We start from the raw sequence: 23,745 nt of genomic DNA on the forward strand, positions 1-23,745 counted from the left end.
ATTTTCCCTTCTCTCCAGCACATTCTCTTCTTAATCCAGTCACGATAGATCAGGTGGGGTGGGGGGGGGATGTGGGTAGGCTTTCATCTAGAACTCTACAATTGCCCCTACGGCTGGTCAGAAGATTGAGACACAGTTGCCGCAACATGGCATCTGTTTCTTAAATTACTCGAGGATTTTTGGCTCCATCGCTCAAGAGGTGTATTGTTGAGTTGTTAATTTTGCTGGCGTCAGGCCTTAATTTGTCTTGCACCAGTTTGAATCTGTGCCATGTTGTCTCACTCTATCCTCAAGTCGGGTTCCAAATATACCTTCTCTGTGCTGTTAAATATCTTATAGAGGTTTACAACCTGGTGGGGCAGATGCAATTGCTCATGGACAGTGTTTGACCTCCAATTCAGCAATGGGAAATGAAACCCATGTGCCTGCATCATATTCTATTGGTTCTATTTTGGGTCAACAGTATGCAGAAATGAATAGAAGCTTTAAACAGAAGGTGACTGTAGCTTGGGTGGAAGAAATGTGTTGTATGGACAAGGAGGAGCATTTTCTTCACAGGAATTTATAATTTGCATGGCTCAATAAGCAGGAGTGAACAGAATGGGTAAAGATGAATCATGTTTTGCATACCAGCTAACGGAAACATCACTTCACTGATGCTCAGCACACAGTCACTGAACAGACTAACCAGCTATCACACTAACAATGGATGGCAAGTAGTTGTGTCAGCTCGAACAGCCAAAGTGCCAGTAAAATGCTCGTTAATCCAGAACAGTAATTATAGAGCCCAAGGCCCCAGTGTGCTGCTCAGATGGTTACTTAATTCGACCCCAATGTCTCAATGGCTGGACAGACCATCTGTAACTGAAACAAATCAAATTCTTAATGCATTGCGCCTCTTAGAAATAGCTCAAAGTGCCAGTGAACCGAGTGCCAGCATCTTGCAAGGCAGCACGTTAGTATCAGGCTGCATGTGTCCCAGCAGATTAGATCACACGTGGTCCAGCCACTAAGTGTATTTGCAATAATAAAAACAGAACATGCTGGAAATACTCAGCCAGTCTGACAGAAACACAGTTAACATTTCAGGTTGGTTGGCTGGCTTTCTCAATGGCCAGCAGCTGCTTCACCATTGGCACTACTGTGACATAGTTTACAACTCCAATCTATTATCCGGGCTGGATGACCAGACCAGATGTATGTCATGCTCTAAATGATTGTGACTAAAGTTAAGCATTTGACAGGAGTTTAGACACCCAGATAGAACCTACCCCATACCTCCTGGTGTGATACAGTATTTATAGGACTGTCACACAACATGATGCACAGAGCACACAAGCAAACCAAACAAGAATAGGGCAATTATGAGGATAAACAGAACGGAACTGCAGACAATAGACCTGAATGTAAAGCTCAAGCGTAGAAGTAACTGGTATACTTCAACTGGCTGAATCTACAATTTGTCTAAATATTGTATAGTATGATGAGACTAGAATATAGAGTGTGTCCAGAGAGAGAGAGAGATGGGGAGATGGCTCAGGTAGGGAGGATAAGGCCATGGAGAGATTATATAAACTTCCTTTGCTTGTTTTCTAAAGTACTGAGAAATATGCATCCCTTTCTCTGGACAGAGGCTCATTTTGTAAATATAATTTCCTCATTAAAAGTTCAGTGCAGACAGGCAGCATGATGGATCAGAGAGCCTTGAAGAGGTTGTCCACATTCTTTGGTCTGCACACGTTATAATTATTATCTAGGGACATCACAGGATTACTGCAATTACCTTATTTGTTCGACAAAACACCAAAGTGAGTATCTTCCATATTATCAAGCATTCCTAGGTGTCTCCTGTGCATGAAAGTTATGATAGTACATTGTCAGAGAAGGGGTTGACTGAGCAAAATGAGGAGCTCCACATCAAAATGGTCCTAGAAGTTGATAAAAGAATCAATAACATTTTGTGCGATTAGCACATTTCAAAGTTACCGTTCCTCAGGAACTAAATCTTTTATTCGCTCTGAGGATGTGAGTGCTGCTCATTGTTGCTACTAACCCAAAAGTCCCTATGCAGGCCATGAACAAGTCCCCATGCAGGACACGAACAAGTCAGCCTCTGTAAATTACTGTGTGTGTGCAGCTGTGCAAAAATGTTTAAAGTAGCTGCAGACTTAAAGGTATATTACCCATGCATTTGAAAAAAAAAATACAGGGAATCTTGGCACTGTTGGCAAGGCTGCATTTATGCCCTGACAAGTTGGTAGTGGGTCATCCACATTACAGGGGCATTAAGAGTCAACCACGTTGCTGTGTGACTGGAGTTACATATGGGTCAGACAGGATAATGGTAGCAGGTTTTCCTTTCCTAAAGGACATTATGAACTAGCTGGGTTTTAAAACAACAAATATTCTGTGAAGCGCTGAGAATGGAAAACCATGCAAGTGAGCAGTTATCATTTGCCTTCACTTTGATGCAAAGCAATTTTGGGCATAGATTAACATAAAATATTGGCAGTGCAATCCGTGTAGTTGGCTCTGATTGAACAATTGAGTGACCAAGAACGAAGGTCCTGTGCTTTAACACCACTTTATTCTTGCACTGGCTGTAGTATGACTGCAGTCCAGTGCAAGTTGCACCTTAGAAATGTCTGGATAATCCATGGGGCCTCCAAACAGCTTTTAAAACTTTGTGTTCAATCTTTTAATTGTTAGGAGAGTGTGAAGCTCTGTGGATATTTCCAAACTCTGTCTTTGGTGCACCAAGTGATGATCATACTGAAGCCAGTCACTGTGTAACAAAGGTCTGCAAAACATGCTTTGCAGCCATTAAGTAGCACCATCAGACCAGCAGATGAAATATAACTATGGCCTGAGACTTGTGAATCAATACACAATTTCTGATCAGTCATATCTACCTCAATGTCTCTTCTGCTGGAATTACATTTGCAAACCTGGAGGTACTTTTCCCTTAATCCTGGCTGAATTCCTGTTGTGGTAACATTATTTGGGGAGATCAACCTCTGGAATTTGATCAGTTTGTAACAATGGGACCAGAAGCTCAAGATAGGAGTTAATCAGGACAAGCAGGCAGGCTGATGGCACAGAGTCTCTTTTACTGGCACTGAGTGACTGATTTCTGAGATGACACAACAACCAGGTGGGTGAGACAAAAATGAACCAAATGTTCATCAGCATACACTGGAAGTTGCTAGATTAAAACACGGACAATCCAATGAATTGAGGTCTTACTGTCAGCTATCTGATATTCAACATAAAAGTGCATATCCATTCGATCAAACTCCCAACTGATATTTGCATGGGTTGCGGCTGAGGTTATGTTCGTAATTACTGGACGAAGGACCAGGACTGAGTAGGCAACAGAAGAGAGAGAGTCACATGAAAAAGTACAATAGTGAGTGCATTAAAAAATACATAAAAAATAAATGAAACGTTAATTTCCTCTTCCATAGGATACCGGACTACATTCGTCTAAACATTTAGTGGGTTCCCATAAAATTCTCTCCTCTGCTTTCTTAATAGAAGCATAAGCCCATTTGAACTAAGAATTATGAAGCTTCATTGTTAGAACAGTGGAGGAAATAATTCCATAAGAACACATTAAACGCTCCATAACATAACTGTAAGGTTTCTGTGCATTGTCTCTTTGCACCAGAAGGGACTAAAGGCCTGGAAATTGCTCAGCACACAACACTTGACCGGACAGTCCTGAGGCAGTTCCTGGACCTTTTTGCACTAACTCACAGTACACTGGGTCTGTGCTCAGTTTGTGGTCAGCTGCTTTAGTGACAGAACCTGCTTTTAGTTAGAACCACGGTCTCTGCACTTGCTGGTGTGTAAATGAAGGTAATATGTTTCTCTGCTCAAAGTGGTTTTACCTGCACTTAGAAATAAAATGAACTGTCCATCAACTTCCCCCTTGCTCCATTTTCACATTTGCCATCCTGTGGCCTCTCTAACCAAAGCTGGGGGGGTGGGGGGGGGGGGGGGGTAGGCGGGCTGGGGCATTGCAAGAGGCCATTGGGGAACTTGCCCAGCCATCTGGAAATTCTCCTGATTTTAACAGCAGAGCCTCATTCTGATTGTCTTTCATTTCCAGACTGGCAGGTGGGCAGATTGACCCTGGCAGTAGGCCTCAGGAGCAATCCCTGGTAATCATGGGGTAGATCAAAAATTGAGGGCTTGGGAGTTGCGGGGCAGAAGGTGGGGGGGGGGTCGTGGGTGGAACGGCCAAGATCATGGTGCAGACTAGCGTTCGAGGGCTTGCTAATTGTTGCTGTGGTTTGTGGGGGTGGGGGCTATGATCAGCATAACGAGGCCACAGTGCTGTTTGAAGGGTTGGCAGGGAAGTTGGGGGTGGGAGGGAGATAGAAGCATACTTGATCCTCTAGGAGTGCTGGAAAAGCACTTGCACTCCAGAGTTGCCAACTTCCCCTTCCCTTTCCCTCAGCCAGCAGTAGTTAAATCCTTCAAACAGGCTCCCAATTGCCTGCCTCTCCAAGAATGGATACAACCCCGTGCCTAGAAACCTGTCACTAAGAGAATGCCAATGGGTACAGGTTGGCCTTGTTTGTCCTGCTTTAAGGTTTAACTCCATCTCCTCCTGCCCATGATGGGTTGGGGATGGGTGGAGATGGAGTGGACGTAAAAGTGAAAGTAAAACGTACACTTCTGGTGTCAAGTTAATTGTGAAGCAGTGGTATTTTTTTTAAAAAAGAGCAGGACACTGCCGGACTCTTGTCTGTAACCCATCCCGACCTGTGTGGAGAACCAGGAGCTTTGTGACTTTACTTCAATTGCACCCCTTTTCAAATCAATACCCGCTTTGCGTGACCTCTCACTTCTCACTGTTTCAATATTACTTAGCATGACAAAACCATAACGATCCTTTTGGAAACTAAACATACCACCTTTCTCTTAAAGTTGGATCTCACATTTGATGATGGAGGGTCTCACTCAATCTTCAGGGGCCTGCTCCAGTTCTGATTAACTTGCATTTATAGCACAGAGAAAGGCTCCATACATGCCTCTTCCCAGTGAATTTACTTCAACGCACCCTACCAAATCTTGCTCCCTCATGTATTCAGCTAGCTTCCCCTTAAAATGCATCTATGCTATTCCTCTAAACTACCCCTTGTGGTAGCAAGTTCTACATTCTCACCTTTCTGAGTATTTTCTCCTGATTATTCAATTGCTTAGTGACTATCTTACATTTATGGCCACCAAGCAGAGGTGAGGAGAGGGAAAAAAATTACACAGTGAGCTGCAATTTGCAACGCGCAGCCTCAGAGGTTGGTGGCAGCAGTTTCAAAAAGGAATTGGATAAATAGTTGGAAGGAAAAACATTTACAGGCCTAAGGGGAGAAAGCAGTGGGTGGGAGGCTAATTGGATAGCTCTAGAAAAAGCCGGCACAGCTCGATGGTACGAGTGGCCTCCTTCTTCGCTGCATCTAAGGTGGATGTGATGACGGTCACTTAGTTACGATGGAGTGTGGCATTCAATTATCTGGGGTCTTACCGAATTCTGATGGAGAGCTCCCGATCTTTTCCCTTTCAGGCACTGGTCAATCCTTTCATATTTTCACCTTTTATTTTGATTTTAAATCATGAATTCAAACATCTACCACCAACCATGCCAAATATTGCATTATTCCGAATGCACAGTAATAGGAAAATCATGTCCACTGCATGATGCGGGTAAGTGCTGTCAAAACTTGCTATGGCTTTCTTATTGAAAAATACAGGTTGAACAAAATGCAGGACCAGAAAACCATGACAGAAAAATCTGTCCTTACACTTTTCAAGCAAAATACACTTGGGGTTTTGCCATTTCTTTTTAACTCTTATTGTTGATTTATCATTTTAACTTCTGCCTATGCCAGCTGAGTTATCAGGCCATTTATTCTTAGGTTATTGTCAGTGGTGGTGAAGAGCTATGACTATGTCAGCTTAGGATTCTTTCCCTTTGCTTGGCACCTTCCTGAATGATTCCGCAGATATTCGAACACCTGCCCACGTGAATATGGATAAATACAGAAGAGGATTTGCAATCTGAGTGGAATGATATGATAGTGCACCAACATGCTGGATTGCCATCCCTGTCTTCTCCAATTCCACTGAATATTATGATCACGAGATTTCACCACTGCCACAATATACTTCAAGAAATGTCTACACAGAAGGGAACCTTTTGGCCCATCCTGCTGTGGCCAGCACTGGCTCACCCACCCGAGCTATCTACTCCAATCCCACTTCTCTTCTCTTGACCATTTTCCTTCTTCAAGTATTTATTTCATTGACCCTTAAATGTGGTCAGCATCTAGGCTTTGAAAGCTATCTGTGGCCCTGTGGTAATGCATTCATATTCTAATAACTCTTGACAGGACAATTGTGGTAATCATGAGTCTCAGCCACCTTGTTACTGAGTCACTGATCAGTAGGAGTAATCTTCCACTATTTATCCCCTCAAATTACTTCAACGTTTTGAACACACTATTAGAGGTTTCTGCTTAGGGATGGCGAGTTCCTGGGTGCAGTTAGGTCTGGTGTGAAGCCCATAATTAAACCAGGTAGTTATCTGGAGTTAGTAGAGGGGAACGATGAGTTTGGATCAAGCAAATTAAATGAAGGGCCACCGTGGCATTATTATAGGTGCTTCATGGTGAGTTGGGATGTAGAGCAGAGAATGGCAAGATTAGATCCCATTAATCCATTTGAACCAGTTCAATTCAAACCAGATAATTAAACCGAGCCTACTCACCCCTAACATGTATCCCCATACAATAATCAGTTTGTAGACAACACAACTTTGCATGTTTGTTGATGCAAATAATTGAAAGCACTATTGAAGTTATATTCACAAGAACAGCAATACTGAAGTTGTATTCACAAGAAAAGCAATACTGAAGGTTGTATTCACAAGAGAACCAATACCCTTCATTTTTTCATCAACAGGGATTATTATATCTGTTTTCAGTAATGGAGACGTTGCAGATATTCCTGGAGCAGCAGAGAGAGGAAGAAAAAGAAAAAATGAGACAGAGGGAAGGTGCAGTAAAATGCAGCAATATAATCATTTGGAAATTTAGAAAGAGAGATAGTAGACACTTGGGAAAGGATAGGAACCGTGCAGATGTGCCATTTTGGATTATCTGTGAGTCATGCTGGGTTTCACTCCACAATGGGGTTGCCAACTCCACCTGGACATATTCCTGAAGATTTTGTCACACAACTTCCCAACTCCAACCAAACAGCCTCTCTCATGACAAATAAACAAAAACATAAACAATAAACAAAGAAAATAGAAACTTTTTTTTAAAAAGACGTCCCCGTGATTTTTGTCCACGTTTGTTCATGGTTTCCGGAAACTCCAGGACAATCCTGGAGGGTTGGCAACCAAGTGGTCAGTCTTAAAAGCTGTGCCTTAGTGGGAAGGTGCTACGCAGAGGCTCCACATGACCCAGAGACAGAGAGAAAGGAAAATCCGGAGAGCCTCTCACTTTGGCCCCAACATCTCCCAGAGCAAAAACCCAACCCTCTCAGCCAGCGATGCTATTTGATGCAGAATAGGTGAAGAGAGTCTCACCCTGAAAAAGAATTATTCAGTTGAAGGAAAATAAAACCAGAAGCAAAACTATTGTTAGAAATTGGGCCTGTTAAAATCTATGACACGCAACTGAAATTTCATGCACACTCAAGAATTAAGGCATTTGCTGTTAATCTTAAAAAAAAGTGTGGTTAACAATAAACAGCTAGGCTGCAGAAATTCAGGAGAGTGCAGGGCTATTGATCAAGAGCTGCCCGCGCCTCCAGGACAGAACATTTAATGCAATCTATGAAACAAGCTTTTCTTGCAGATTCTGCTGGAGATTGTTGTACAACACACGATACAAAGAACTAAAGAGCTGTCAGCTTCAGCTCCACTACCCCGACCAATGCACCCCAAACTGTTGCAACTCAAACCCAAATGCACGGCAAACAGTCACAAACTCAGAAACCATGCAGGTTACCTTTGCCTGCCCCTGGGGCAGTTTGATGAATCACTGCCAATAGTGAAAGAGAGAGAGAGGGAGAGAGAAAATTGGGGGGGCGGGTGTGAGGGGAAGGGAACAATAAAAAAACACAGACTGTATAATTAGGAGCACACTGGGAATGCTCTGGAAACATGCACAGAGAAAGACAAATATCAAAACACGTTGACACCGTTTCCAAATTCAGCAGGCTTTCCTTTGAAAAGGGAGCTATGGGCTTTGCGGTGACACGATGAATAAACAACACAAACAATTTGGGGGCAGGACTTTATCATGGATTGAGATCAAACTGACCACCTGTGATACATCTTGCCCAATTTCCCATTCCATTGACTTCAACAGACTGAACATCAAGCTGACTGTACAATGGGCTCCCAATGGAATTCCGCCCGAGACAAATTTCTACCCCAACTTGTTGGTCCCCTGATGTAAGCTCTAACTCATTGAAAGCGAAAACCATCAGGTGTCTGCCTGTTCCCATCCCACAGTGTAATTACAGGGCTAGAGCAAGAAACTGCCACTTCAATGGCAACAAATGTGCCTAGAACCAAAATGGTGAATGCAATCACCAAGAGTTCCAGAGTTCCTCTACCAGTGCGTGACGCACTTGCAATTCCCAGAAGTTTTCCAGCTCCTCAACTCTCAACACTTGCCGGTGATCCCATCGACTTCATTTTCCCAGGCAAAGCAATGGAGTATCATCGGCAGTGGGAATGACTGAGGTAGAGGGTCAGGAATCAGTAGACCTGCTGGGAAGCCTGATGAATTATAAAATATACCCCAGTCTTGTTTTACTTCATTTTTATGGATGTAAAATTTCATTAATTGATGAATGTTGGCAACACAGCAGGGTGTTTGGAGCAGGTACTTCTGGCACCAGCAGTGTTCTCAAAGCTTCCTATCCATGTGGCTGTATCCAAACTGTGATCATCCTATTGGTCTACTGGGTCAACTCTGGCCTGTAGGCGGCAATGTGCTTAAAGAAACAAGAAGCAGTTTACTCTCGAGTTGGAACCTCCACTGAAATCATCCAAACCTTTCAGAAGGTGGTGGTGTTTGGCAGGTCAAACCAACCACTGGAAATGCTCCACATTTCCGTTCAATGTTGCTGCACATGAAAACCAGGAGGGCAGATGTGCCCAATCGGCAGAATGATTCTCAAAATCGTCCAGAATATTTTGTGAAAAAAATCATTCTTTTTTCATGTTAACTAAATTTAATCCAAATACTCACAGGGATTGATAAGCAGCCTTTCAACAACAACAAGTCACTGAACGCAACACTGCATTAGGCTAATTTCCAGAGCACAAATGAATCACAGTTCAGAAAATTTCTCTGATTTAAACATGTTGGTAAATCTGACTCTGTTCCACCCAATACCACTTGGAAATCTTGACTCACTTCCTTATACTGTCACTAGATGTGTGGCTGTTCCTGAGGGATAACCAAAGGCTTCTCCCCATATTCTCTGCCTGACATGCCTTGACTGGCTATAGGAGCAGAGAGCCTGATTAACAGCCAACTGGAATCTGAGGTGCACAAGGTCCTGGCCTGTACTATTTGCATTTCCCAGGCTACCTGGGGTACTTCGGAATTTTCTTCCCCCTCTCCAATGGCTCCTCCCCTTCTCTAGGAGAGATTGTTTCACTGGGGTACAGTTTACAGGTATTGCCAACTGCACAGCTCACCACCCACACCTGCCCTCCCCAACCCCTGCCACCATGTGTCACCCATTCACAAGTGGTCATTCTTCATGTGTCAGACCTGACATTACGTTCTCTCTCAGGAATTGGGAAAGCTTGCAAGTTCCTACTGCCCTGACAGCCACACTGGCAAGAGTATAGCACCTGGTGGGGCCACCCAAAACAGACAGGTTACTGGGTAGAAATTAGACTAATGCCAGTTCTCCAATCCTCCATGTAAGACATTGTGATTTAGGCTAACAAGCCCTCCATGTAATATGCCCTTTGTTACCAAAACAGCCCAAAGACAAGTCTGTTATGGAGAGCAACTGAGAAGTGCCAGCTTCTGGGTATAAAGCTGATGTGACTCTGATCCGAGTAAGGTATCTCATTCTGGATAAAACAGCAGTGGGAGAATTTGATTGCCTCAACTGCCACAAGAAATAGAAGATAATCATTTGGCACTAAGGAACTTTAGTATTGCTGAAAAAAAGAGACATGTCGAAGCTTTTCCTCTTGCACTCATCAGGACAATCAAGAATACCAATATAAGGGGAAAATAACAATTTATACTGTATGTGAAGAGAGTTCTGATTGGTTGGCAAGTGGACTCTGACTGGTAGAGGCATTGCCATGCAGAATGCATCAGTGATGGTGACTGACAGTTAACTGCCAAGCATTGTTTGAAATTTAAACCAGGCAGCTTGACCCTGATTGGTCAAGGCATTGCCCTGAGGAATGAACCAGCAAATGGCTGTCACTTATTTTGTTTAGCTGAAACAGGAGCAATGTGTGTACATGTTCTTTCTGTCTGCAAAGAACAGGGCCCTGTGTATTAATATATGTAGCTTTCAGTACACTAAATGTGCCACATTGTGAGCCCAACTGACAATCTTAAATCTGTTGAGGATTATTTAGCAAATGTTGTCCAATCACAGAATCACATTTAATGTTGGACACCGTGTTTTGAGTTTTGCAAGCATGGGCTGGTTGGGTACGGTCTGTACCTTGCCCATTACAAACAGCAGCTGGGACATGCTGTTTGATATGATCCACCAGTCTTTGGGACATAGCTAGCATCACACTGGCACTGAAATTCATGTACCACATTACTCATTTGTGCGATGGGCAGAACCTCTTTTTGGCTTGATGGCAGCATCCTGTTAGTGGTGAATACCACTCGTGTTGCTGCTGCACAGTAGCAGTGTGAAACAGCTAGCTTCACCTGTTACTCAAATTTTTGAGATACCTTGTCCTTCCAGGGTAATCTGAGGTAGACTGGGCACTTTTCAGGACCAAAAGTGACGGCCTTAGGCCTGTTCCTGAGTTTACGTGATGTACAGCATGAAATAATCTGCTCAGGGTAGCCTTTATCCTGCAGGATGCCTTTTTGTGTCCTATTTCAGCATCAAGTTTGTATGGTGAGCAAATGACTCGGGCCCAAATTACAAAGTTGCCATTAATACCAATCTTATAGTGTGCGGAACTGTAAGAATCCCAACATATATTGGCCAGTGAAGGTAGGCTTGCGGTAGACTGTGGTAGAGAACCCCCGGCAGATTTCTCAACTAGTACATGAGGGAAGGGGAGTTTATTTGACTGCTCCATTTCAAAGATAAATTTGAGTGCAGGATGTGGCCCATTGAAACCTGTATAAATTGCTGTTTTTCCCTTTATATTGGTATTCTTATGAAGTGTCCTGATGAGTGAAAAGCTTCGACCTGTCTCCGTTTTCGTCAATACAGAAATAGAAGACTCCAACTCACTAGCATCGCAATACAGTAGCTGCAAGTGTGCATTCTCACAAACAAGATCCCCGTTCCTGTCCTTATCATGTACACAAGTACATTGTACAGTAATGGGGAGGGAGAGTGGGCGGGGTCACTGGATAAGGAAACTCAGTGATTTTTCTTTTCCATTAACTCAGCTGTGGCCACTTGAACGCTATTGCTGGGACCTGTACCTACCAGTCCACATGTTTCATTACTACAAGACTGTGTCTTTATCTCTGAAGAGAGTTCCTCTTAAAAAAAATCAGAGGACTTGAATGGAAGCAGACATTTGAGAACTTTGCAAAATGCAGTGTTAAATATCAGCACTGACAGCTGAGAACAAGGTCAATCTCTGGGTGCAGCTGTACCTTCATCCATGACAGTAATGGCCTCCTCAGTTAACTTGCTGCCAGCTCCCACACCGGTAAAGGCGTTGAGATAAAACTTGTAGCGTGTGCTGTAGTTGAGGTTTTTCAGAGTCCAGCTGGTTTCATTCTCTGCAGGGATTGTGATCTCCACCAGAGGGCCCAACTCATGCGTACTGTTAACTGAAAGGGAACAGGCAAATAAATTTCTGTTTCGGAAGCAAGTTCCATTGTCATGTTAGGCGCCAGTGACAGTTTGATGATTACATGCTGCCATTTAGCCAGTAATTAATGCTTTATAGTATTCCAACTGCAAACAACCCTGCACATCAATTTCAAAATAATTCTATGTGTTTAATGTTGTATTAGCATACGTTGTTACATTTCAGCTGTCACGCCTTTGTATATGCAAATTTCTTACAGCTGATTAGCTCAAATTTTGCAATCATTAAAGAGCAACAAATCACAACTGAAGTGAAAGGAGTGTACAAATCTGTCTCAAAGAAACAAACTCTAGAGAACCAACTCAGGTATATAAGAAAGGAGCATGAACAAACAGCAAAGCTCGCGGGAATGAAAGTGGTGCCATTTAAAATCACCCCAATTACTTAATTAAATCCTTTTAACTGAGCAGCTCATGTCTCTGGTCTTGCCCCTCCTTCTCCCTGTTTCTGTACTGGCTTAAAAGCTGTTCATCTTTAAATAGCTTCCAGTTCTGATGAAGGGTCATCAAGCAGAAATGTTACAAAAACAAAAAAACTGCGGACGCTGGAAATCCAAAACAAAAAAATTACCTGGAAAAACTCAGCAGGTCTGGCAGCTTCGGCGGAGAAGAAAAGAGTTGACGTTTCGAGTCCTCATGACCCCTCAGCAGAACTGAAGACCCGTTCTGCTGAAGGGTCATGAGGACTCGAAAACGTCAACTCTTTTCTTCTCCGCCGAAGCTGCCAGGCCTGCTGAGTTTTTCCAGGCAGAAATGTTAACTCTATTTCTCTCTCCAGAAGATGCTGCCTGATCTGCTGCAGGTTTCCAGCCTGTTCCTGTTATTGTTTCAGATTTACAGCATCCATTGCCTTTTGCTTTTGTTTCATTGTCTGCAACGGTTCAACAAAACTGAAGGCACTGTTCAGACAAAAGGAACAGGAATAGGCCATTCAGCCTATTCCACCATTCAATTAGATTCTGGCTGATTTGTATTTTAACCCGATCTACCCGTCTTGGTTGCACAGCCTTTAATACCCCTATCAAACAATAATCCATCAATCTCAGCTTTGAAATGTTCAACTGACCCCAAACTCTTTCTTTTGGGTGCAGAGTTCAGATATCCAATACTCTGTGTATGAATAAGTGCTTCCTGACATCACCCCTGAACGACACAGTTCCTGCTCTGGCTGCCTCCAGCAGAGGAAATAGTTTATCACTACTTACTTCATCAAAGTCTTTAAACACCCTAATTAGATCACTCCTTACTCTTCTATACTCAAGGGAATACAAACCTGGTTTATGCAATCTGTCCTCATAATGTAATCCTTTCAAATGATGGCAAATAAAATACATAAATCAAACTTATTTAACAACTGAAGCAGAACAGCCTCCTCTGAGCCTGGGAGACCCATCTCGCCCAACCGTGCTGGCTATGTGCCACCTGCGTATAATTTACAGCCGTGAAACTTGGATCAGGAGGGAATGTACAAACTCTTTTCAGAAATAAATGTAACATTTTCGGTCTATTTTTCTTTGGATGCAAAAGCTTAAAATGTAACGCTGGTTACACTGGACACGTTTAAAACAGTGCTAATCCCTCTTGCTGCTAGTGTAGCACACCAGTGAAGAAAAATCACTGTCACACTCTTGCCAATCATACAGCCCTTATAAATCAAGAGGTAACCGAAACAACCAAACTGAGGCTTGGCTTGTGATTGTCAAACAAAGTAAAGTCAACCCACTGTTTTCACCGTCTATTTTCACACGCAGGGGTGAATTTTATGAATTTGGTATTTCTGGTGTTGAGTTTCTTGTGACAGGAGCACTTGATGGGAATGAGGGAGAGGGAGGGAGAGAGAGAGACTTACTGTTGCTTACATTAAGAAATCCAAACAATTATTGTTTGTTGAATATTGAATTATTTGTAGTACCATTAGATTGTGACCTTGCTCAGACTAGAGCAATTTTTGGCTCTCTTTCTGCAAATGGTTTCAAAATATCCTTGACAATAAATTTAAGATGTTTTCTTGAGTAACTGTTGCATGTCAAAATTCTGTGCACCTTATTATTTTACTTCAGAGTCCAGCTCAGTGAGACAATGGCAGATTGTTTGTAGTGTCCACGGTTTAGATTTCCAAAAACTACCTGTTCCTCAAAGGTTTAATTTTGAAGTTATGCTATGTCAAGAATTCTCCTTCACTACTTTGCTGCTAAAATTCCTCATTGATGGTAAACTTCAGAATCCATCATCCTACAAGATGCCTTTCTTCCCAGTATTACTTATCCCACCAACACCAGCTTGACCCTTGCACGATCCACATCTACATTAAAAATCCAATGTCTGCACAGTGACCCGCTTCTCATTATAAATCCTCTGTCCACATTTAAAATGGGAATGGTTGATGTAATTACTGCCCACAGCCAGTAGAGGCATTGCATCACAACTGGCAACAACAACTTACATTTATATAACGCCTTTAACATAACAAAAGGTCCCAAGGTGCTTCACAGGAGCATGATGGATCAAGGTGTGGCACTGAGCCACAAAAGGTGTTTATTACATCAGATGCTGAGCAAAAGCTTGGTCGAAGAGGGAGATTTCTTTTAACGTGTGTCTTAAAGATAGGCAAGTGAGGTAGAGAGATGGTGAACTGTTGTCAGGGAATGCCAGAGTTTGGGGGTCCAGGCAACTGAAGACATGGCTCCCAATGGTGGAACAATTATAATTGGGAATGCACAAAAAGCCAGAATTGGAGCAGTGCAGACATCTTGAAACATTGTGGGGTGAGAGGAGATTCCAGAGATAGGGAGGGGGGAGACCACGGAGGAATTTGAAAACAAGGGCAAGAATTTTAAAATCAAAACATCGCTTGATCAGCAGCCAATGCAGAACAGCGAACACAGGGGTGGTAGCTCGGTTGACACCAAGGTTGCAAGCAAACTGGCTTAATCTCAGACTGTTGCCAGGGACGGATGGAGTCGATAGCTAGGGATAGGATTTTGGAGCAGGGGCTGAAAACAATGGCTTCAATTTTCTCAATAATTAATTGGAGGAAATTTAAGCCCATCCAGTACTGGTTGTCAGATAAGCAATCTGATAAATTAGTAACACTGGAAGAGTCAATTGGAGATGAGGAGGTAGAGCCGGGTGTTACCAGTGTACACATGAAAACTAACCCTGGTCAGAGAGTGTCACTGAGGGGCATCATGAGAAATAGGAGGAGGCCCACGATGGTTCCTCTGGGGATAGAAGGGGTATGGAGCAGGCAGACAGCCATTGCAAGTGATTCTCTGACTACGACTAGGTGGTTAAGAATGTAACCAGGTTGGTGTAGCCCCACCCAGCTGGATGACACTGGAGGAGGATGGTGTGGTCACTTGGTTCGAAGGCTACAGACAGGTCGAGAAGGATGAGGAGGGATAGTGATCTGTGTCACGGTCACAAAGGATATCATTTGTGCCCTTGACAAGAGCCATTTCTGTATTGTGGTGCGATGCAAACCTGATTGGAGGGATTCAAACATGGGAGTTCTGGGCGAGATGAGAATGGTTTTGGGAGGCGACAACCACGTTCAAGGACATCAGGCAAGAAAGGGAGGTTGGAGGTGGGATGCTAGTTTGAAAGGACGGTGGCGCTGAGGGTTGGTTTTCTGAGGAGAGGGATAATAAGGGCAGATATAGTGGAGAGTGGGACAATATCCAAACACAGTGAACCATTTATAATATTGGTTAACATTTGGGGGGGGGCGGGGGGGCGGGGTGGTGGGGGGGTGGGGAAGCTGCGTGATGAGAGGTTTAGTGGAAATAGGATTGAGGGAGCAGGAGGTGGGTTTCATGGACAAGATAAGCTCAGAGAGGGCTGACAATTCAAGATTCTACACAACTGCCACATTACAGATACTTACTGGGCTGGTACTTGAGCGTGTATCCTTTAAGAATACCATTTGGGTGAAGTGGAGGGCCCCACTGTAGGGTCAGGGAGTGAAGTGCTGGGCTTGTAATCTTCAAAAATTCTGGCGAGCTGGGCACTGAAGAAAAGTATATCCAGACATGTAAATAATAATTCTGTATATCACTTAGACAAGTAATCTGTATTTTATTACATATTTATCTGATATCTGACATAGGAAGATTAAAAGTAAAGATTATACAGGATAAATGCTCAAATCACTCCAAAAGTTTATGTAATGTTTTTAAGACAATATAAAATTGAAAAGGCAGGGACAGGAAGTGAAGCTCATCCCTCTAGTACACAGTAAAACTTGCATTTCATAGCCCTAATACCCAGTCACTCTGGAACATCTCACTGATGATGATGATGCAGTAATGATTGCGCCAACAACACACAAGAAGCTGCTTGCTTGATTGGCACCCCATCCACCACCTTAAACATTCCATTCAGTCCCTCCACCACCGACGCACAGTGACAGCTGTGTGTACCATCAATAAGATGCATTTCAGCAACTCACCAAGGCTCCTTAGACAGCACCTTCCAAAGCCACCTAAAAGGACAAGGGCAACAGATACATGGAAACTCCACCAGCTGCAAGTTCCCCTCCAAGCCACTCACCATCCTGACTTGGAACTATGTCATTATTTCTTTACTGTCATTGAGTCAAAAGCCTGGAACTCTGTCCCTAACAGCTCCATGAGGTGTATTTACACCACATGGGCACAGGCAGTTCAAAGAAGCTGGTCATAGTTTAGTTGAATAAACACAATAAAGATAGCAGGGCAGATGATGTGTTGCAACTTTGGCATGTGTGGGCTGGTGGATATCTGTGTGATCCATGGCAAACACATCTGCAGTAAATGTCTGCAGTGTGAGGCTCAGAGGTGATAAGCTGGAATCTGAGCTTCAGACATTGCAATGCATCAGGGAGGGGGAAAGCTACCTAGAAATTTTGTTCCAGGAGGCAGTCACACCCCTTAGGCTAGTTTCTTCAGATTTGGCCCATGCTAGGGGACAGGAGGGTGTGACTGTAAGAGAGTTCAGTATGAGGATCCAGAAGGTAGCAATGGAGGAGCCTTTGTCCTTGCAATTGTCCAATAAGTTTGCGATTCTTACTCAAATTTAAATCAGAATTAAAGGCTCTTTATTTGGAAGCACACAGCATTCATAACAAGATAGATGAATTGATAGCACAAATATAAATAAGTGTGTATGATCTTATATCCATTACAGAGACTTGGTTACAATGTGACCATGGCTGGGACCTGAATATTCAAGGGTATTTGACATTTTGGAAGGACAGGAAGAAGAGGTGAGAGGTCAGTATAGTCATGAGAAATGATCTTGGTTCAGAAGATTAAGATATAGGATCAGTTTGGGTGAAGATAAGAAACAGCAAAGGAAGCAAGTTACTGGTGGGAGTAATTTATAAGGCCCTCTAACAGTAAGTTACCCTGTAAGACAGTATAAATCCAAAAATAATGGGGACTTGTAAGAAAGTTGTTGCAATAATCGGGGGCTATTTTAGCCTTCATGCAGATTAAACAAATCAAATTTGCAAAGGTAGCCTGGAGAATGAGTTCATAAGAGACTGTCCCAAATACATCCTAAGACAATATATTCTGAAACCAACCAGGGAACAGGTTATTTTATTCCTGGTAATGTATAATAAGACAGGGTTAATGATCTCATAGTAAAGGATCCTCGCGGTAGGAGTGATCATAATATGATAAAATTTAACATTGAGTTCGAGGGTAAAAAATGGGATTCTGAAATTAGTGCCTTGAATTTACATAAAGGCAATTACAAGGAAAAATAGGTTAAAAGGTAGGTTGGCAGAGAAGCAGTGGAAGACATTTAAGGAGATATGAGAGAAAACTAATAAGATATAGCAAAACTTCTACAAAGTGAAAGCTTCTACAAGTACATAAAAATGAAAAGAGTTGCCAAAGCAAGCATTGGTCCCTTAGAGATGATACTGGGGAATTAATAATGGGGATCAAGGAAATGGCAGAAACTTTGAACAAGTAGTTTGCATCTGTTTTAACAGTAAAAGACACAAAAAAATCCCAAATATAGTCAAAAAGCAGGGCCAGAATTTTTACCTTGATGGGTGGGAGGGCCCCATCAGCTCAGCGGTGGGCGGGCAGCTGAACTCTGCTGCCGAAACGGGGCCGGCCGCCATTTTGAATGAGCGGGCCGATTAAGTCCTGCCCAGCGACCTGCCCGACAGGAAGTGCTATGCGTTTCCTGTGTGGGGGGGTGGGGTGGAGGGATTCCCCATCTGTCAAAGTGCACACATCTCCCTGAGACCAAGTCCTATCTCAGGGAGATTACTGACAGTATAAAAATCTTAAAAAATAGAAAAATATTAAAATTATTAACATGTCCCCCTCATGTGACAATGTCACACGAGATGGGACATGTTAATAAGAAGCACATAAACTTTATTAAAGTTTTTAAAAACGGACATGAAACCTCATCCCGCCAGTGGATGAGGGTTCATGTATTATCAGAAGCCCCCTGGGGCTCCTGGCCTGCCCGCCAGCCTTAAGCTTGGACGGGCAGGGTCTTTAACAAGGTTAATTAGCCTGACAATGACCTTAATTGGCCATTGACAGGTCAGCGGGCAGACAGCTGATTTCACTGTCCGCCCGCCTTCCTCAATATTTAAATGGACCGGGATGACGTTGGGGGTTCCTCCCGACATCATCCCGCGTCATTTTCCCGTCAGCGAGCGGGCCCCGCCCCCAAATTGCCGACGGGAAAATTCTGCCCCGGGGACAAAAGGGAGGGAGGAACTTAAAGCAATCAGAGAAAAAATACTAGGAAAACTAATGGGACTAAAGGCTGACAAGTCCCTGGACCAGATGACCTGCATCCTATGCGCTTAAAAGAAGTGGTTGGAGACATAGAGGAAGCACTGACTGTAATCTTCCAAAATTTCCAAGGTCCCAGTGGATTGGAAAATGCAAATGTAACACCTCTATTCAAGAAAGTGGGGAAACAGAAATCAACAAACTGTAGGTCAGTCAGTCTAACACTGTCAATGGGGAAAAACATTAGAATCCTAACATTAGGAGTCAGTAGCAGGATATTTAGAAAATCATAATACAATCAGGCAGAGTCAACATGGTTTTGAGAAAGGGAAATTGTGCTTGTCAAACTTATGAGGGTTCTTTGAGAATGTGCCAAACAGGATGGATAAAGGGGAGTCAGTCGACATAGTGTATTTGTATTTCCAAACCCTAATCAATAATGTACCACAAAAAAGGGTACTGCACAAGATAAGAGCTCATGGTGTGCAGGTGATATATTAGCATGGATATAGGACCGGCTACCTAATAGGAAACAGAGAGTTGGGGTAAATGGTTTGCAAACTGTAACTAGTGGAGTGCTAAAAGGGCTCAGGCATCAACTATTTACTGACTTGGATGAAGGGACCAACTGCCTTGCAGCCAAATTTGCTGATGATACAAAGATAGGTAGGAGAGCAAGTAGTCAGGAGGGTACAAATAGTCTGCAAAGGCATATAGATAGGTTAAGTGAGCAGGCAAAAATTGGCAGATGGAGTATAATATGGGAAAATGTGAATTTGTCCACTTCGGGAGGAAGAATAGAAAAGTAGATTATTATTCAAATGGGGAGAGATTGCAGAATGCTGTGGTACAAAGGGATCTGGGGTCCTTGTACATGAATCAGAAAAAATTAGCATGCAGTTACAGCAAGTAAATGGGAAAGCAAATTGAATGTTGGCTTCTATTGCAAGGGAGGTGGAGTATAAGAGTAGTGAAGTTTTGCTACAACTGTACAGGGCAGTAGTGAGACTGTACTAGAATACTGTGTACATTTTTGGTCTCTTTACTTAAGGAGGGATATACTTGCATTGGAAGCAGTTCAGAGAAGATTCGCAAGGCTGATTCCTGGGACGAAGGAGTTGTCTAATAAGGAAAGGCTGAGCATATTGGGCCTATACTCATTGTAGTTTAGAAGAACGAGAGGTGATCCTATTGAAACATAAAAGACTCTGAGGGGACTTGACGGGATAGATGCTGGAAGGGTATTTCATCTAGTGGGGAATCTAGAACTAGGGGCAGAGTTTAAAAATAAGGTGTCTCCTATTTGTGTTGGAGATGAGGAGGAATTTCTTCTCTCAGAGGGTCATTAATCTTTGGAATTCTCTTCCACAGAGAGCAGTGGAGGCTGGGTCACTGAATATATTCAAGACTGAATCAGACAGATTTTTGATCTACAGGGTTATGGATTATTTTTATGATCTTATGATGTTATGGTCACCATCACCTTCTCAAAGGAAATTAGGGATGGGCAGTAACTGTGAGCCTTGCCAGTGATGCTCACAACCCATGAACTAATATTTTAAAAAATCATTAGGAACATAGGAGCAGGAGTAGGCCACTCGGCCCTTCAATCCCGCTCCACCATTCAATAAAATCATGGCTGATCTGATTGTGGTCTCAGCTCCACTTTCCTGTCTGTCCCCCATAACCTTTGACTCTCTTGCCTAAGAAAAATCTGTCTAACTCTGCCTTAAATAAACTCAAAGCCTCAGCCTCCACTACTTTCTGGGAAAGAGAATTCGACACACCAACAGCCCTTCGGGAAAAAAAGTTTCACCTGATCTCTGTCTTAAAAGGGAGGCCTCTTATTCCTTAAACATGTCCCCTAGTTTTAGTCTCCTCCACAAGAGGAAATATCATCCAAGTATCTACCCATCAAGTTCCCTCAGGATCTTATATGCTTCAACAAGATTACTTCTCATTCTTCTAAATTCCAATGTGTGTAGGCCTCACCTGTTCAACCTTTCTTCATAAGACAACACCATCACCCCAGAAATGAGTCCAATGAACCTTCTCTGAACTGCTTCTAAAACAATTATATATTTTTTAAATAAGGGGACCAAAACTAGGTGTGGTCTCACCAAAGCCCTATACATCTGTAGTAAAGCTTCCTTACTTTTATATTCCATTCCCCTGCAACAAATGCCAACATTCCATTTGCTTTCCTAATCGCTTGCTGCGTGATTCAATTGTTTCTTTTGTTGCTGCTGGCTGAGGGGGGAATGATGGCCAGGATGCTGAGAAAATAACGTGCTCTCCTTTACGATTTTTTTAATATCCATCTAAACTACCGGAAAAGATAAACAGGGTCTCAGTGTAACACCTCAAAAGGATGAGTACTTCAATTATCCCATCATAGAATATTATTCTGTTTTCTGTAACAGCAATGTTCTGCCTCAAATAAAAAGCTTGACTTATTATTCTGAACATTTGCCACTTGGATAAAGATGGATTCTTTGGGTAAAATAAGTACATTTTGCTGTGTCGCTTTGAGTTTCACACTGTAGCACTCAGCATCCCCTACAACTACAAAACAGCCACATGGCCCACCAGCTTCCAGGCAGCTGTTTTCAGCTGGTATGCAGGGGACAGGCTGATAATCCATCAGCCTATCGAGGACAACAGAATCATCACATTGCACAGCTCAGAAGGAGGCCATTCAGCTCATTGAGTCTAAGCTGGGTCTTTCGAGGAACAAACCAGTTAGTTCTACTGCTCCATTCTTTTCTTATATCCTGTGTTTTTTTTTCCCCAAATAAGTAGCCAACTCCCTTTTGAAAACTAAAACTGAATCTTATATGCTTCAGCAAGATTAGCTATCATTCTTCTAAACTCCAATGTTTATAGGCCTAATCTGTTCAACCTTTCTTCATAAGACAACACCATCATCCCAGGAATGAGTCCAATGAACCTTGGACTCTATCAAGGGAATGAGAAAACTGTTTTTTCCTAATTGGGAGTGCATTCCAAATTCTAACCACCCGCTGTGTAAAAGTGTTTTTCTTCACAGCACCTCTGGTTCTGTTATTAATCACCTTAAATCTGTGTCGCCCTGGTTATCGACCTGTCAGCCACTTGAAGCAGTTGCTCCTTCTTGAATATACCTAAACCTTTCCGGTTTTTAAATCAATCTCCTCTTAGCATTCTTTGCTCTAAGGAGAAAAAAGGCAGCTTGTCTCGTCTGTCCATTTAACTGTAATCTTCCATCCCCAACTGGAACCATCCTCGTAAGTTTGTTCTCTACCCTCTTTAAAGCCTTCACGTTCTATCTAAAGTGTGATGTCCAGTATTGGACACAATATGCCAAGCTTGGGCTGAACCAGTTTTTTTTCTTCAGTCGGTTCAGGGTGACTTCCTGGCTTTTGTATTTGATGCCTCTATTTGTAAAGCTCAGAATCCCATATACTTTATTAGCTCCTCAGTTAATCTGTCCCTGCTACCTTCAAAGAGTTGTACACAAAAACACTCTCAAGGCCTTTCTGATCTTGCAAACCCGTTAACATTGTCCCATTTAACTTGCATTTTCTCTCCTCATCCTTCCTACCAAAATATATCACCTAATACTTCTATGCATTGAGCTGTGTCTGTCATTAGGATGCCCATTCCATCAGCATGCCTCTGTCTTTTTGAAGTTTATTATATCTTCTTTGCCGTTTACTTTACTTTGAAGTTTCATGACATCTGCATAATTTCAAATTCAAGTCATTGTTGTATGTCCAAGACCAAGGAGGTCCTACTGTTGAACCCTGGGAAGGTCACTGACTCTCTCACTCTGTCCAAGAACAACTGCACAACACAAATCTCCATTTTCTAGCCCCGAGACAATTTTGTATCTATACTGTTGCTGCCCCTTTTATCCAATGTGTTTCAATTTTGTTAACATTATGTGGTTTGCTGGGCAAGGTGCTGGATAACTCCCCACTGTTAGGAAGAGGAGGAGGAAAATGAGAGGAAGAGGGAGAGTGACTTGAGTTGACCAACTACCAACGTGGGGAACCCGCAGAGCGAAACCCAAATCCTACTGCTCTACAGAATTCTGTTCCCTCACCATCAGCCTTAATGCACAGCATCTGCATTGTTCCTGTCCAGTTAGTGGTGAGATAGTGACCATCATCACCACCAGGGGGCACTCCAAGTCAGGCACCATCTTAACTTGGACATTTATCACTGTTCCTTTGCCATTATCTCACTCCATCATGGGAGCAGCATCGGCATCAGCTGTTCAGGCAGAGAACCCAACACTATCTTCCGAGGGAAACTCAGGAAAAGCGATAAGCACTAATCTCACTGGCATTGCCCATATCCTGGCAGCAAGTTGGAAACAATGAGGCAGGTTATGGCTGCAAGCCCCATACCCACCTGAAATTGGGACAAGACCTCCCTAGTCCCTTACACTTAGAAGTCCTTCATTCTGTCTGCTTAAGGCCGGATTTGAGCACAGGTACCAGAGATGAAAGGACAGTATGAAAGCTTGAGGATATGCCTGTTCCAAGACGGTCGGATGTGTATAGAGCAATAGTGTCAATCAACTAGGAAATGCAATTGGATTCTCTACCTCCTTCAGGAGTTTTCAGCACCACATCTTCGCTGGCGGGACCTTCTCCTTTTCCATTAAGGACCCGAACATTCAGCTTATAAACACTGAAAGGCTCCAACCCTGGCAACATGCCGTGGCTCTTGTCTCCAAGAAAGCTCAAAATCTTGACTTCCGTGTGGTCCTTGCCCCGTGTGGTCAGGCTTTCTTGCTCCCAGTAGTAGATCTGCGTGTGGTTAAGTACAGAACAGAAAGGAAGAACTTGCATTTATGTCATGAACATTTCATATCCTCGAAGGTTCCAAAAGCACCTCACAACCAATCAATCACTTC

At 43.0% G+C, this 23,745-nt stretch overlaps 1 protein-coding gene across 1 annotated transcript in view; it reads right to left on the reverse strand.

The window, feature by feature from the left end:
• nrcama (neuronal cell adhesion molecule a) overlaps positions 1-23,745 on the reverse strand; it is a 102,122-nt gene that overhangs the window by 26,561 nt on the left and 51,816 nt on the right. Inside the window, exons 21-26 of the mRNA XM_041215796.1 lie at positions 23,434-23,638; positions 15,974-16,096; positions 11,868-12,047; positions 8,025-8,057; positions 6,949-7,014; positions 3,247-3,363 (exon numbers count right to left, since the gene is read on the reverse strand). Coding sequence (XP_041071730.1) covers positions 3,247-3,363; positions 6,949-7,014; positions 8,025-8,057; positions 11,868-12,047; positions 15,974-16,096; positions 23,434-23,638 — 724 coding nt within the window. The remainder of the gene's footprint in view (positions 1-3,246; positions 3,364-6,948; positions 7,015-8,024; positions 8,058-11,867; positions 12,048-15,973; positions 16,097-23,433; positions 23,639-23,745) is intronic.

This window comes from Carcharodon carcharias, chromosome 21 (genome assembly GCF_017639515.1).
Source record: "Carcharodon carcharias isolate sCarCar2 chromosome 21, sCarCar2.pri, whole genome shotgun sequence".
Classification (NCBI taxonomy): Eukaryota; Metazoa; Chordata; class Chondrichthyes; order Lamniformes; family Lamnidae; genus Carcharodon; species Carcharodon carcharias.